General features: G+C 43.9%; 1 protein-coding gene across 6 annotated transcripts in view; it reads right to left on the bottom strand.

Moving 5' to 3' along the window:
• Window positions 1-17,134, bottom strand: part of LOC142564742 (uncharacterized) — a 77,436-nt gene that overhangs the window by 39,450 nt on the left and 20,852 nt on the right. For 3 of the 6 annotated variants that reach the window (XM_075675883.1, XM_075675882.1, XM_075675885.1), the window contains 5 exons: window positions 16,906-16,931; window positions 13,782-13,946; window positions 8,701-8,729; window positions 7,693-7,760; window positions 394-486 (listed from right to left, as the gene is read on the bottom strand). In XM_075675883.1, the coding sequence (XP_075531998.1) occupies window positions 394-486; window positions 7,693-7,760; window positions 8,701-8,729; window positions 13,782-13,946; window positions 16,906-16,931 (381 nt within the window). The remainder of the gene's footprint in view (window positions 1-393; window positions 487-7,692; window positions 7,761-8,700; window positions 8,730-13,781; window positions 13,947-16,905; window positions 16,932-17,134) is intronic. The other 3 variants (XM_075675887.1, XM_075675886.1, XM_075675884.1) reach the window with 1 other exon arrangement.

Raw genomic sequence — 17,134 nt, 5'->3', positions numbered from 1 at the left:
TTTGGTCAGTGACAGTGATTCTCCTCAATTCCTCTACCAGGAAAAAAAAAATCAGGAGGCGAAAAAAACTACCTCCCCTCTCCATTTTGATTGTTCTTTTACAAGCCTTGGATGAAGAAATACGGAAGTATTAGTTGAACTTGTCACCTTGCGCCGCCCGTCTGCCGATGACAAACATGATTAGCACGTTTTTTTCTAAACATTCATAAAGCATTTTCTAAACGCTCGTAAAACATGCATCAAAGATAGGAATAGTTAAACGTATCCTATGTCTACAAAGCAATTTCTCGCAAGACAATAACCACTAAAATACACTCATAAAATGCGGTCATTTTTTCAGTGGAGCATACATACTTGTGGTAGATGTTCACACCATGTAGTAAAATTACTCACCACCTTGATCTGGAATCTCCCCTGTAATGAGACATCGACTAGTAGCGTGCAAAATGCTGTATTTTCGCCGAACACTTACAGGAGGGGTTCTTCCTGTAAAGTTGAAATGCGAAATTTCAAAACATTGCATTTGCGATATAGTGACAGCAGGATAGGAGAGCGCAAAAATTTGCTCGTAATGATTGCGTAAAATTTCACATGCGGAAGACACCTGACTCTATGTAATAATGCAGGCAAACACCACCTCATGATGAATGTCCAAATTATTGCGGTGTGCACAGAAGCAATGTAAGGGCACACCACATAATCAAAACCAAAAATTACGCAGAACCTAATATCCGCCAAGCACACTGTTTAAATGAGCTCGGGCGCTTTGCCCTTGGACATGCTATGTCATCCAGCGGCACTGCCTGAAAATTTGCGTATGGCGCCTGTGTTTATATACCACGTGCCCCAGGTAACTTTAGTCAGAGTTTAAAGCAACATGCGACGGCCGTGTGGCTGGACAGAATCAAGGTAATGTGTTTTCCGCCACTGCGCGATACTTAAGTTACTTTTTCTTTCCGTCTAATTAGATAATTAGTCTTAATCATTTATTCAACTTCTCAAATATTATAATTAAACTAAAATTGTCAAAGACAACATTGTAGAGCAACAAGATAAAGTCTCGATACAGCTTTCTGTTGCTCAGTATGTGCTATATAAAAGTATTTTTTCAATAGTGAAAGGAGTCCATGAATACTCGCAAAATGCCTCGAGCGGCCAGTCGAGCGGAAATATTCCATGAATTTGCGGGCCTCTTTCATGCTCGGAAAAACTCTTTTATGTAGCTTGTATTGAGCAACAGAAAGCTGTATCGGGAGTTTTTCATGTCGCTCTACAAGTTTCTCATGGACGTTTTTGATCTAAGTATGTCGTTGTTAATTAATTAAATGATAGTATTTATTTATTAAGGCGGAATGAAAGAAAAGCTAATTTTAGTGCCTCCAAGCGATGGCAAATAACATTACATTAGTTATTTCAAGCCACGCGGCGTTGGGATATGTTAAAATTATGGCTAAAATTAGCGTGGGTTCTCTATCTATCTATCTATCTATCTATCTATCTATCTATCTATCTATCTATCTATCTATCTATCTATCTATCTATCTATCTATCTATCTATCTATCTATCTATCTATCTATCTATCGGTCTGTCTGTCTGTCTGTCTGTCTGTCTGTCTGTCTGTCTGTCTGTCTGTCTGTCTGTCTGTCTGTCTGTCTGTCTGTCTGTCTGTCTGTCTGTCTGTCTGTGCATGCACGTCTTATCTATGTATCTAGCACTTTCCCGCCTATCTGGGTCAGTGTCAGTCACGGTAGAGTGGTTAGCGCATCACGGTAATGTGCTGAGGCAAGAGGCAGTGAAACGCAACATCGGAATATCTTAAGTCACTGATTATTGCCTTTTTCACATTATGCGATTTTCTTCACACCGGGATTGTGCTTTCCTTCGTTTCCGACGAAAGTCGCAGTCGCAGTGCCGATCCAGGAGATTTTCGGCTGCGACAAACCGGTTGCTCCCACAGTCGCACCATCGCAGCGATGGCTGCGATTTTCAATCAAAACTGTGCAGAGAACGATATCATCTGTTTGTTTTGGGAAATGGCGTCTCGCTCAACAAGTGAAATGCGCGGAGACTTGTAGTGCCGAATTTGGTACGTACGCCACGGAGAATGAAAACCTTCTACCGCAGAATACATACTCCCATTTCTATGAGTTCATCGACACGCTACGCAGCAAATGAAGTGCATTTTCACATTTCCTTCGCACACATTTGCGAGTTGCCAGTACAGCGAGGTGTTCGATTCCCACGAGACGACATGCCCTTTTGGGGTCGACAGAATCTTATTTTTTGGACTGGCATACCAAAATCACGCGTACGGAGCAGCCTAAATAATTTAAGCCTCGGCAAGGGCGTAGAAAAGAAAACTGAAAGCAATCAACGAAGCACTTGCATTGCAAATCTGCAGGCTACATCCTGCACGCCTGCTTGGAATAAGAAAAAACTGTGGGGCGTTTAGATTACGCAAGATTGTCACGAAATTCAGGAGATCGACACGCGCCTTGCGAGCACATGGCCAAAAATCAATTACAGGACACATAACCATATTCCAGGATACAAGCAGGATTATAGCGTGACATAAGAACAGAAAACTGGACCAGTTGGTTTGTATTCATTATTAACTAAAGCGCAGCATATAGACAACGGGCCAGAACGAAGCACTCTGTGTGTTCACTCCGTTCTTGTCCATTGTGTATCTGTTGCAATGCAGCAAATGAATTCACGAGTCTGCACAGGAGAAGAACAATACCCCTGCCCAACGACCCGATTTCACATCCGCACCTAGGCGTGAGCGCGCCCACACGCAGACACACACATAAATTTAACAAGAGCGCATAGCATGAAGCAATGTCAACAGGATGACACTAGAGACGGATTGGGGCTAACTTCCAACTAAGGTTCAGTGTAAAAATGTACAGATTTATATAGTTTATCAGAAAAAAAGGACAGCCTTAAAAACTACATAAAAATTGGTGCTTGATGCAACCTAACATAAATAAAAGCACTACAGAAATAAAATACAAATAAAAGGGAGAAAATTATTACAATTGCCAATCGTGCATGCCAGCACCTTTCAAGAAACACTGTTCTTATTCCAATACAAAGACTGACAGCTTGCTTATGCAAGCACACTCTTTCAGTTTCATGCCATTAAAAAAATGAGTTTCTTGGAAGGCAGCCGCATGCCCACTTGGTGACTAAACTTTATTTTCCCTGGACTTGTATACTTACTTGTATTTTCTCCTTGCAGTTTTTCATTCTATTTGGTTTCATCACGCATTAGTTTTTATCAGATTTCTTGCTGTACTGCTTTCTGGTAACGTTTATAAATTACTACATTTTCACCAGAAACCATTTAATTAGAAATTAGCCGTATCATGTTCTTACTGCTTCACACCGTGCGCTCTTGCAACTTGGGCCAAATGGAAAAATTTTATAAGGTACACAGAGACATCATAGGGACCATAAAGTGACTTGTGCCGTCTAAAAAAATTAAAATAGCTTCGTTACAAACGGCACAACAGGACACACAGGACGAACAAGAAAACCGAGATGATCTAACAACAGAAAGTTTAATGTCGACGCCGAGTAAATGCTGGTGGACAAGCAATAAACCGAACATACGAAAAAGGAGAAGGAAAAATTAATGTGTGTTTCCTGACAGGAAATGCATCCACCTCTAACGGAGGCCATGCTGACAGGATTCTCCCAGCACTTTTACATCTACAACTTACATAATTTGTATAGGTAGCCCATCTGCACAGAATGTTATCTTCTTCCACTATGCACTCTCAGTTTCCGAGAGTGCATTGTAGAGGAAGATGCTAGCATTCTTTGCAGATCGGCTGCCTAGAGAAATTATGAAAGCGGTAGATTTTAGAGACAATCTTGTGTCAGCATGAATCTGTGTTACACTTTCAGAGATGTATGCGTTTCCTGTTAGGGTCTGCATGGAGACACGTCAGTTATCTCTTCTCCTTTTTCTGTAACTTCGATAGATTCCTTGTCAACCAGCATTTACCTGGCATGTTGAATAAACTGATTTGTTAGTACGTCTTACTTCGATAAAATAGTTAAATTCAGCATTACTCATGAGCAGCATACTAAGCAAGCTTCCTTAAGGCCAGGATTGTATGTCCAGTGCCAGCGCCTAAAAGCAACGCGCAGAAGAGGTCTTCGACCATGTCTAAAAATTCCGTAGCCAGATTCGAACAACAAGGTGCTTTACGAAGCTGAATCATGTCGACTTCATATTCAGGCGCCTGAGGTTTCGGGAGAACTAAAATTACAACATGATGCTTCGCCCAGCAAGACCATTCTCTAGTGTAGGTGCCAGGACGCACTAGCATTTTTATGCATAGCTCAGCAAACTTCGGCCATGAGGGTTGTGCTGCTCGAGACAGAGGTAAAATATATGCCCGCCCTTGACATTTGAAGATAGAACATGCATATTACGCGCACCGAGAGTGGATTGAAAGAACGGTATATCATCTGAAGAAACAATATTCTACAGTCCCCAGCTATTAAGGACCCACTAGCGAAAATAACTCCAAGTGTAAATAGATGAACCTGTTAAATCGGACGCTGACCTCTGCGAAGCTGCGTTTTTCGACCCTCGTTGGCAGCTACATGGCCGGGCCGGACGGACCATGGGGCGTGATTAGCGGTTGGCGATGGTGGTGCAATAGCTGTGGCCTCGGGAAATTTGGCATACATTGCTGCAAGATTATCGCATTCCTTACGCAATCGAACTCGTGGGCGGGGCGCATTGCAACAAGCCTCGCACTTTACCATTATGCAAAGCGCCACGCAAGTAATTTTGGTTCGTTCAATGCCTCAACACGAAACCCTTCAATCGGAAGTTGCAACCAATGCCCATTCACATCGACATTGCGGGAAACGATGAAGTTGATGACAGTGCGTACGCAGCTTTCTGCCATTCGCGTAAGCTTACAGTATCACAGGCAAGAAATTGAAGATGTGTGCTCAATTTTCTACCGCTTTGGATTACGCCACATGTTCTCTGCGCAACTGCCTGGTTTTTTTCGAGAGCAATCCTAGCTTACTGTATCAAAATAGAAAAGCTTTTCAATATACCTCTGCATGTTCAATCAAAGGGACGTACCGATTCACCGCTCCGTGCCACCCACGATCAGGATAAGCGTGCAAACACTTTCTGAAGTCATGCTGAAGCTACAGTGGTTAAAGGGTCGTTCTACATGTGTTTCAGCACCTCAATACCTTCCTGCAAGGAAGCATAGCGCCTTGCCTGCAAGGAACCTTCAGGCCTTTTTAATTTCAAGGTTACTGAGCTTTCCTGAAGGCCTCCATGAAAATAAAAGAGACGCTCAGGTGGAGTATATGGCGCCCTCAATCTCCAGGCTAATCGCACCTGTAGCTACAGCACACCAGCACCTGCAGAGCCAATACTTTTACTCTCTATATTTTCTTGAAAGCGCTCATTGTAGAATTGCACTGAGATTCTCCATTACGCGTCCTTTTCTCTGCACTTCCACACCGAAAAAGACGCATATGAAAGACTAACATGTGGCCATCATAGCCTGAAATTGCACGTTCAGTAAAGGGAACGCGTCAATGCATTTGTGATCCGGCCGTCGTCCGGCGCGGTCACTCTTCGCCGCCAGTCAGAAGTCTCTTCATTCGCGAATACCCTTGAACATCGTTGCGTTTGCACGTGTCGGTTACAAGACACCCTTCCGTACGCGGCCTTTAAACACCGACTCTTCAATCGGTATCTGTACGAATTCTTCGTCCCCTTTTTGTAATTAGCTTGGTTTGCTTTTATTACCTTGCTTTCTTGTGCATTCGGAAAGCCGTAAAGAAGCGCGTTTGTATCTTTTGTATCACTTTTTTTTTTGCAAAAAGACATAGCTCTGGCTGCAAATACACATAACACATTTGCGTGAAATTCGCAAGCTTATTGTTTGAGCTAATTTCCACCATTCGCTGGCCGCCTTCGTTAATATATCCAGCATTTGGACTGGCTCACACGTGCTGTAATGAACAGTTTTCGTGTAACGCAGTTTTTGTCAATACGGCACAGTCGGTTTCGAGACGCGCAGCCAGTCTGCATATATATATATTGTAGCGAAGGATTGGAACGATATACTGGGTTGCCTTCTAGTGGGCCGTCTTCAGCGATTTTGCTCGTGAATGCCGCTCGCGCTCGGAGTCTGTGCTTAGCCTAGGCCTTCGCTGCTGCGCTGATCCTAGTGCGATCAAAAAAACAGCTTAACATTTGTTTGAAGGGCAGCAAGCTCGAACCTCTCACCATGGAATTTCGATCCCATAGCCTGCCATCTACAACACCTCAGGGCGCATCCCTTCAAAAACTTCTTCCTGCACCAACCGCGTGTCCTGGAGTAGCTCGTCAATACGACCCTGCCATCTTCACTGGCGTGGCTGACACCGATGTGGAGGAGTGGCTAAATATATAGGAGAGGGTCAGCGCGACTAACAAGTGGGACCAACGAGCTAAACTGAACAATGTTCTGTTCTACCTCGCTGATCCTAAGCTGCGTACCAAACAGCGTTTGCAGGGGCGCTCTCAGTCACCGGGTGAATCATTCACCAGTTACATTGAGGACACACGCGACCTATGAAAGAAAGCGAACTCATTAATGGTAAAGTCTGAGTGGATCAGTCGTGAACGGAAAGGTATTGAGGACGACGCCTTCAAAATGTTGCTCACCAAGGATTCTCACTCGATGGCCGAAATCATCACGTTGTGTCAAAGCCATGAAGAGTTGTGGTGGCAGGGGTCATTAACCCGTCGCTCTTCATTGCGCAACGAACCCCTCACTGGGTTGGCTAAAGTTTCGGACCCGTATGCGTTGCTCGAGGTAATGAAGGCGTTCGTCCGTAAGGAGGTTGCCCGCCAACTATCGTTGCTAATATTTGCGCAGACACAACATATGCACGAGTCTTCCTCGCATTTTGTGCCTCCGCTCGACCACGTCATTGAGCAGGAGGTCAACGTGGCTTTGCCTGAGCTCCGCCAAAATGTTCCTTCGGCTGCACCTCTCAGCTCTGCAAACGTCGTAACCCGGCGTCCACAGATCTTGCGCCTGCTCCACTAAGCCACGCCCGATGTCGTCGCCTGGCCCCAACCACTTGCGCAATGTGTACCTCTCAGCTACGCCGACGTCGTGTCCAGACCCCGGCCGCAGTCCGCTGCGCAACAATTCTACCAACCGCCCCTTAAAACCCGTCCTGTGCCATGAATGGGAGATGCCACAGCGAACAGGTGGCGCACTTGGGACAATCGACCCGTCTGCTGTGCGTGCGGATTCACCAGGCACGTGGCATGTTTTTGGAATGGCGTGCAGCCATATAGCGACGCATCATACGCGACAAGTCGTCTTGTGGCTTCGGCCCGCCCATATGATGGCCCGCATTGTGACTATTCACCGGTAGTGCGTCATTCGCCGTTCGCCTTCTGCACGTCTTCGCTCACGGTCGCGGATGCGGTTTCGTTCATTCGCTCGCGAGGGGCGACACTAGTCCTCGCAGTCCAAGAAGCACGGGCTGGGGCGCTGTCAAAGTCTGACAGCCCTCAACGAAGCCCATCGAATAAACACCGTCCACTAACACACCATGTTTGTGAACGGTGTTCGCGCATCTTCATTTGCGGTAACCTAAGCCAAAGTTTGTATAAAGCCTTCTAGGCGTCTTACCAATAAAAGTAATCAACATGTACGGCTGGTCCGATTGCTGTACAACCCTTGGAAAAATTGTGTAGTTCCTGTAAAACAAATATGTGATGCATGTCAGCATGGATTTTTAATAAATAAGAAAAATAAAAATAAAACACGAAATAAATGTGTTTCTTTGAACGCGAGAGTCAATCTTCGGTTAATGGCTGCGTTTATTATGCTGTGTGCTGATTTGAGGATGAGGCTGGTTAGATTTTTTCAATCTTGGCTGCGCTTGTGTCGCCAAGAGAGGTTATCCTTGAAAAAAGGTGAAACCAGTCTCCGGTTCTTTCATATTACAACAGAATATTCCATGCAGCACTCCTGGAAGCACCCTGAACTCTGAGTCTGCGACAAATTGGAAATCCAACGCTACTAACTGCATTACGAATAGGACGTTTCTGCGCATCGGTACAGAGGTACTTTGTTTACCCTGCTAAGCTTTCCGAGCATGCAAAATTGTTTGTGCTAATATTTTATTTTTTTTCCAGAGGCCTTAGATCTACTTTTCAAAGACCCTTCGTTTCAGCAGTGGATGCACGACGTTGATAACGTTTTATGCTATTGCATATACCTCCATGAGCGTCACCATATTTTGTAGACACAAAATTAAATAGTATGCGTTGTAATATGTAACTTCATCCATTCCGTGAAAAAGGATTTTAATTTTACACAGTATGCTTTCACCGAAAATTTGCTGTTTGTTAAGACTTCAAAGGCGCAATCTTGTTTAGAAAATGCACTTTTAAATCAATGAGATTTTCTATAAAAGTTACTGCTGTATTACCAAGACTAAATAGAAAATAGAGAGGTTTAGATAATAAATACCTTAAACAACGTTCTCTATACCTCACGCTATAATTTTCATATTACTATGTTGTAGGACATTTAATAGCGCTCAAAAAAATCTGCATAATTCAGATTCCTAATATCTTCATTTATTCTGTAAGGTATTGGCTCTAAATATCCGTGTATTGGAGATATACGTACCTGTGGAACCACAATCTCCCATGCCAACTCTGACAGAGAAATAGAAACTTAGATTATATATATAGCAGTTTGTCGAGTTTTTATTTGCTCAAATTGCCTCAAGCAGCGCTAATTCACCTTGCATATATTTATTTATTTATTTTTGCAGTTTTACGTACCGCAGCATTCCCTTTTCAGTATGATTGAAGGACTAAAGTTTTCGCATAAGAAATGCGGATTTAGTAGCAAGGTCTAGCGCTGTACTTGCACTCTCATTGGGCGACGATAGTTGGGGATTCAGCTACAAGATTATTTCCTCCGCTATCGAGGAATCTCTAATGCAGTCCAAACGAATGCTGTCTTTATCTTGTATCATTCGCTGTACTTGTGAGAACGTTTGAGAGGAAGGGAAAATGGCTTTTCACTTATAGATTATTGATTCTTCCTACCAATATTTTCATATAATAGTAGTTTCATTTTACAACAATATATATATATATATATATATAGCTGGGCTGTACTGTAATTTATGGCTGGCGCTTGAAATAGCCCACCTATTTTGTCACGAATTACCCATACTAGATATGAGCAAGAAGTCTGATAGGCAATACCGACAACGACTCCTTTGAGCTTGTTAAAGGAACGCACATTCGCGATAAATCGGCACAGCTCGGCCCGCAAGGCAACCCCATGTGGGTAGGAAGAAAAACAATTTGGCAGGCAGAAAACGTCTATGCGTGCGTGAAAATGAAATTGGCGTTCGCTTCCGCCTGCAAAGGAAAATGAGAAATCCGAGGCCACCTAAGCAGTCCTTATCAAATCAAATCAAATGAAATCAAAATCTTTATTCAGCATTCTTCAGCGTATAACAAAAACAATGCTGGGACAAGAGCTAAAAAGTTGCTACAAGCAGCTTGAGGAGGCCCTTGCCGCTGTTTGAGTGGCTGCGCGAAGGTTTTACACTAATTGTAAATACATATTATTTACATATATGTGTTGTGAAACCGAAAGCGTTATAGTTGAATTGAATGTCGCTGAGCGATGCTTCGAATTTTAATCTCCGCGCGAGCAAGTGAGCGCAGTGAAACGCTCCGACAACGCCTCCTAGATAGAATAGAGATGGTGAACTTCGATCCGTGACGTCATTCCGCCTTGCCCAACTGCCATAGAATTGAATGGGCACACTCATGACTAAGATGCGGTTATTGTTACGTCAATGCATTCATCATGCCGTGTTTGTGAATAGAAATTTCGGTTAAAGTAGCATGGTGTCACAAACCAGATTGCACAGGCCTACTGTATAGGACGCGATGGTTTAGTCCGGTCTGTAAGGCACTCAGCTTCTTAGCGTTTAGCAATAGGTTCGTAATGCACTACCGTGAAAGTTTTACAGCTAAGCTGTTAGCATCTATTTGGTTTGCATTTTTCCTGTCCGCGTCGGTCAGAAAATATGTGGGCCAATCCCGGTGGCTGTGTAGGTCCGGGAGCAGCGGCTCGTACCCTCGTACTGTAGAGCCTTCGAGCACCAGCAAAGGGAGGCGAAACGTTCAGACAATATTTTGAATGACGTGTCCCACATACAAAAGTGAATGCGTATCAATAAAAAACAAGCACAAAACGATCGTCCGAAACCCATACATGACGATAAGGCGCTTCTGATACCAATGCAAATAGTTTAGCGCTCCTACTATGAGTTTTCCTGTAGATATTAGTGTTGGGCAAGCTGGAGCGCCGATAGCAGCTTTCGACCTAGGGAGGGACGTCCCTAGTATTTTGTATGTAAAAGAACAAGCCCAGCAAGCAATTTCAACGTTGTTGGAGCGTCGTCAAAATTACTGGTACCCTCATTGCTACCAATAATTGAAATTAGCATTACTCGAAAGCAACCAATAATTGCGTACCCCCCCTGAACAGTTGTAGATGTAGTGGTGAGCAACTTTGCTGGATATCCATTTTGGCATTCTAGCACCGAGTTACAGGTTCTAAATATTCTTCGACTGGGTGACTCATGGATCCACGTAAAACGCGTGTTGACAGTGGTTTCTCACGCAAGAATGGTAGCACGGCGCTCCAATGTGCATGTGGTTCCATAGATCCATCTTCTCGCCACATGCATCTGGTCTGCATCTTAACGGAAATGACTCCACTAGCTTGTAAGTACTCAAGCGTATCGAATTGGAACATGTCTTATTCTTATTATTCTTATTCTTATTATTCTTATTCTTATTGTTCTTCTTATAATCTCATTTTTCTTATACGATGGTGGTACGTTTGGTTCCACTGCAACGACTACAACAGGAGTGAGCTCAAGTATTCTCGTAGAGCCAGGGAGAGAAGACACATTCACGAAAAAGTTACCTTCTCTCGTTACACGAAATGATTGTACTGTATCTCTTACCATGGTAATAATCTCGCTGGCCACCGTGCTTGTATTCACTTAACAGAACGATGGTTCCGGGTCAATTATCTTGAACATCACTGGTGTTCCCGCTTGGCGTGATTTATTGTACATCGCCGTAGCGTAGGATCTGTCTTCCGCTTCTGTGTCAGCGGTTTCAACTATTGTAGCATCGCTGTACAGCTAATGATCGTCACTACGTGCCCTTTTGGGAGAGTTCATCTCGAGGTCAGCATCCCTTGTCGCACTTGGGTTGAAGTGGACACTGCTGGCCGGTTGCACAGCGGGCGCTTGTTGGTCTATAGTAGCATTCATCTCTCCTCTTGCATGAGGCAAGCGCTGGGAGGAACGCGGTGCCTTCTTTCCCAACTCCTGCGGTTGCCGTGGGAGCCGCTGGTACGCCTTGGAGGCCAAACAGTCCTTCCGCCTGGTGAGGCAGGAAGCCGTCGACCAAATTTTGGCAACTGGGTGCTGAGGTCTAGCGGGGAAACTCACACGTTAAGACGAAAACGGGGTCCTTGAACTGCTCCTGTCCGATGTAATTAATACTTTAAGCCACATATTACATTTTACGACTTGTAGCCCGTGAGCTTGCAAGACGTATCCGCTTGAAATGAACTTCCACAGTAACATCACCAACGAGATATTATTTCTCGAAGTGTGGAACGAAATAAGTGAAGGTCCCCGTTTTGTGCGCGAATGCATAAAACAGCCTTTTCTTAAAAATGTAAACGGAAGAACAGCGCATTCTTAGGGCAATTTTGACGGCGCATTTCTCCAAACTGGCGTGATGATGGAAATTAATTCCAAGAGTATATGCCTTGGAAACTCACCGGCAACACTTCGTAAATTGCAATATGTGCCCTAAAGTGGTGAATCCGAAGTATAATGAGTGGATCTTGGTTAATTAGCTGGACATGTGCTTCAATTTTTCGTGCATGTCCACTTCTCTGAGTAATCCAACTCAAGGACTAAAATTATGTTATATGCGACAGGCTATTTTTAAAAGTTTCATAAAACGTAAAATTGATCACGCTGTACGACTGGGTCTGGCCGCCTTGAAGCGCCGAAACTGGTGACAGCCGAGTCTGAGGTAGCTTCTTTCGGTGCCACGTCTTCAGTCATAATCCGGGCTGAACGTGATGTTCGGATAGGCAGTTGCAATGTCAAGAGTGAAACAAAAGGATCCACCAAACGCAAAGACATGTTTAGGCGCTGGCGTAGTTTACCGCAGTGATTACAGGATACAGAAGCCACGCTGTCAACGGCCTAACTGAGCGAGCTCAAACACCCCGAGCAAAGTTATATTAAAGTCTTTAGCTGGCGTCCGTATTTGTCTGAATAGGTATTTTCGGTGTAGCACTTAGTGCTTGTGGACACAGGGGGTGGTAACAAAGATTTGCGTGTCCCGCAGTCATGTTTCAGCACCAGTTTCGCGTGCTGAGTTTGCGCTCTGAAAGACAATGCTGGACAAACCACCACAATTCCAGGAAACAGCTTGCTCGGAGAGGCTTCTAAGAATATCGATTCTCGAGCAGGCGCACAGGAGTCTCGGCGTCAATGTACAAGCTGGGCGAATACATGTGACACCTTCTGGTGGCAGTTTTCTATCTTATTGTAATATTCTAGAAGGTGCACCAAGGTTAAATCCAGATTATCAGCTCCGACCACCCGACTCCTGATCAGAACACAGAGAGGGGCGCCAAGCATCAGAAAAATCTAGGTTTTCACACGTAGGACCCCAATTAGTCTAATGGTTGAACTGGCGAAGGGCAGCTCTTGCTCTGTTCACGGCGACGGTAATTTTTGTCCAGGTACTCTACCAGCCCCGCGATGTTTCACAGTTAATGCAGCCTTTGACGGTGGTGCGACCGGAAGTTCCCTCATGTTTCGTGTCCTCTGCGATCGCTGATGGGTATGACTGCAGGCTTTTCGGTAGGGTAGGCGCCAGATATGTCCTACATTTATACTGTGCTGCATGCCTTTTTTCATTGGAATGCGTCTCCAAAACAAATAAAACAGACAACCCAAATTAGCCTGAAGCCGTTAGGATACGTAACACACAGGCCATTTATTACTGACAAAAAGTTTGGCACAGTCAACCATAGTGCAACTTACGCTTACGTACTGCGAAGCATTTATGAATGCTTATAAGATTAGTGTAACTGCTGTGCAGCAAACGGTTTGGCAGATATTACATTCTATAGGGATGATATTTAACATATGCAAGAAAACGTTTCCGAAGCCAACATATACCGTTAAAAAAAACACTAGAACCCAATGACCCGTACCCACGTCGCCCTCATAGGTGCGCCTTGTGCACATGCGCAGTGCACCCACGCTATTGCTCATACTTAGTGGCCCCAGTGCACATACGTAGTCTTCCCTGTAGTGCACACAATTCTCATTTCACGATAACCGGGATCAGCCAACGAAAGCAGCGCAATGCACCGCCCATCCGGATAGAAGTGGCTGCACTCTGAGAGAAATGTTCTGCCTTAGATAATGCTGGGATTTGCAAATGCCGTACAGAACAACTTGTCTCAACACGCTTCCTCATTAAATGATGCTGCAACTAAATGAGATTAGCAAACCATTTCATATACAGCGCGTATTACGCAGAAATGCACACAATGTGCTCACTCTAGTGCGAACGAAGAAGCTAGCAAACCTCACGTTACCACGCTAGTTTTGTTTACTGTACCTTTGTGAATTCCGTCAGTTCTGTTGTCTCGTCGAACACTACTTGTCGAAGACAACCTCTTTCATAATTGCCACGAAATGGTGATTTCATACACTTCACCTCATTTGTACCCCACATCGCCGCAGATGCCCCTACTAAGTAGAGGGTGCGTCGCGCACAGATTAGCTGCAACATATAAAGGTTACATGTCACGAAGGATGTATAACTAGTAATAAAGTAATAACAAATTTCCCAAACTAACTATTAATGCGTTTGTAATTAAATACCTTGGATGATTCCATGATTACTAATTACAGCTTGTTATACTTTTTTGCACAGCTTTACTTACGACGCTGTACGAACCACCTAGCTATTGTCCTTGTGGCTGCTGTGTTTCAACTAGCAAAACTCTTCGCCATCTATCAATTCAGTCATGAAGTGTATCGATGCATTTTCACGTCGAGACGACACCATTGAAATACTAAAAATCAGGGGCCAAATACGCAAAACTTTTCTTTCGTAAGTGCTTTTTTTATTGGCTGACAGCCTTCTCTAATAGTGCGTCATAAATCAATGTTTGCTGCAATAAATGCTTTGAGCGTAAAAGCGTTTTGTGAATACGGGGGCAGATATAGACGTAAAGCAACATACTAATTGTTAAAAAAAATTGTAAACGAGCTAGTTGTTTATCATTTGCTGGTAACTAGTTTCATAGCGCAAGAAAACACGCTAACATACATGTGCAGAAACATAACACAAGAAGTGCCCCCCCCCCCCGAATAAGAATAGAGCCCATCCCCCCTTTTCGTACGAGCCTTTAGATTTTTGGGTACGCTGACATTGTCAGTACCTTTCAGTCATTGGCACCAAGATCAATAGAAGCGTCCATTTTGTTTGCGTGCTTGACAACAAAGGCTCTCTTAAATCTTAACTTGCAGATTTATTTGCCCCGGCTGCTATAGGCGACGTGGTTCTTCCTTATAGTGCTTTGCTTAAGTCATGGTTGCTTGGTTATCGAGAAATGACATAGAGTAAGCACTGTCAGACTCTGCACTTACAAACTTCAGGGATAACAAACATCTTGTGTATCCCTGACGCATATAACTTTTCAAAAGAAATGAATAATGGAATCGTCGCTCACGAGCCAGCATGTTAGCATACCTAAGCTAAATTTCTATCAGCATACGTTTGGAACGGTTCTTTCTCCAATCGGCTCAAGCTGCGGTGAGCAAGAGAAAAAAGCTTATTTCCTTCGCTTCTGTAGATTTTCCGCTATAATAAGCAACAAGAAGAGTAGAAACTCGGCTACGGAACGTTGGTATAAATTTGTTCGTCCCTGTGATTATATTTTGGAGTCTCTATTCTTGGTTTCCACGAGAGAATGTGCTCGGCAATATTTGATGTTCATAGTGAATCCCAAGGATTACGCTGCTAAATTCAGCACTGTCGTTTATTTCATTTTAGCCTTCCTTCTGACCACTCATCAGAATAAAGACAGCCCATGCTTTCTCTATATTGTGCATCCCGTCGCTTTCCCTCTAGTGTCGACCTGGAATAGAACAGGCTAACGCTACCTATGGAACGGTAAGCCTTCTGCAGGGCAGGCATAACTCGTTGAAGCCTATATTGAGCGTCTTACACCGATATGAGGTCGACGTTGTGACATTTTATTCCTGCAAACTGAAGCAAGCTTGAAGGTCCACCACATCACGTTCCAACAGGGACGTCTCAGTCACAAGTGGAAGTCACAAGTGGAATTTGTGACCTTTTGGCAAACTATACCCAAACTCTTACGATAGACTTAAACATAATTCTGTTCATTTCTAAGCAAGCCTTTTTCAGCCTACTATCCTGGGGTTTGGCTTGGGTCGGTCAGCGGTCTGTTTGTCGGTTGGTAGGTTGCTGACAGGTCTGACGCCGAGCACATTGAGCGTCAATACAAAAAAGCTCGTGCGACGCCTCAATTTTAAACTCAATCCACCAGCGCCGCAATGAAATACTCTAATATTTACGCCCCAAACGCACGCATATTTCTCAGGGGCCAACACCACATAGCTGTTTGCGATCATGGCCAATTGTGCAATAATGCCTTAGCATTGTAAAGATACTTCACGCCCTTTCGGGGGCAGACTGCTTATTCTTAACCAGGCCGAGGCGAGCCATTAGCACCATGTCTTCGGAGCTGAGAAAAAAACTGACTGTGCCGATACCGACGATTTCAATAGCAGGTAATTGCGCTACCCATTGAACCAGCTGCCACTAGATTTAATACTTGAGAACACAGGTGCACCAGGGCTTCACAACGGTCAGGAACATGAAGGACATGGCTAGAGCTAACCGTAGAATTCATACCTACCGCTTGCTATTTTAGGTGTATTATTATTCATAAGAAAGTATTTCGCACGCACGCCTTCATATGACTTGGGCCACTGCTTTCCGCAGTTTAATATCGATTAATGGAGGAGCCAATCTCCACGGCCGACTGCTTGCCACAGTGCTAAGGATCGACAACTGCCATTGTTCGCACTGGTAGATCACCGTGGCACTAAGGATTTTATCTTAGATGTTTTTTTCAACACAAGGAAGGGCACGGTCAAACTAGTGCAGGAAAGAAAAACTTGGAAACATTATATACTAGTGCTTTAACATTCCAATAACTGGTGCGTAGAACTGCTGACATGATGCTCGTAGTTCGCTCTGAGACGGCGCAAATTACCCTTGGATTATCCTGAAAACCAGGATTTGTGGTTGTACTGCAGCTCAATGAACGCCCCTCACCAAGGAAACGACCAGGTGGGGATATTCTCGGTGCTCCAATCAATCACACCTGTGCCGCCGATTTATACTCCTTTAGAATGAAAACTGAAACGGTTTTCCGTAAAATCCAGTGAAACAAAAGAAAATATTTTGCATGATGTTATATTTAAATTCTTAAGCTTCCAATATAATCGCAATTGTGAGCAACTTGCATGTGTTCAGCAGCTTCGCAAGCACTTGCGTGCGTAAGAAAGCGAAAGCTTTGAGCCGGATATGCTACAAGTAACGTTCGTTCACAGCACCATGTTGTAGCTCTTCTCTATATATAGATATTTCTACAAGGAATTTTTGAAAATCAGATAATTATTGGGTGAATTGGTAGGCTTACCTCAAGGTTGCTGTTTTCTCTGTAGACTTTATAATGAAGCCCGTGAAAAGTGCGGACCATGAAACCAATAAAAGAACATTTGTAGCAGTACAAATGTGTTCGAATTGAAACGGAAATTAAATTACAACATTTAGGATGGAAAATTTGTTAGCTCTAGTTTTCGATGCAATATTGTGAAAAATATATGTCGGAATACCAAGTCGTCCAACCCGCGAGCCTTGTTTTCTCG

This window comes from Dermacentor variabilis, chromosome 11, assembly GCF_050947875.1.
Source record: "Dermacentor variabilis isolate Ectoservices chromosome 11, ASM5094787v1, whole genome shotgun sequence".
NCBI lineage: Eukaryota > Metazoa > Arthropoda > Arachnida > Ixodida > Ixodidae > Dermacentor > Dermacentor variabilis.
Note: the sequence above shows the minus strand (reverse complement) of the source record. Positions and strands in the feature narration are given on the sequence as shown.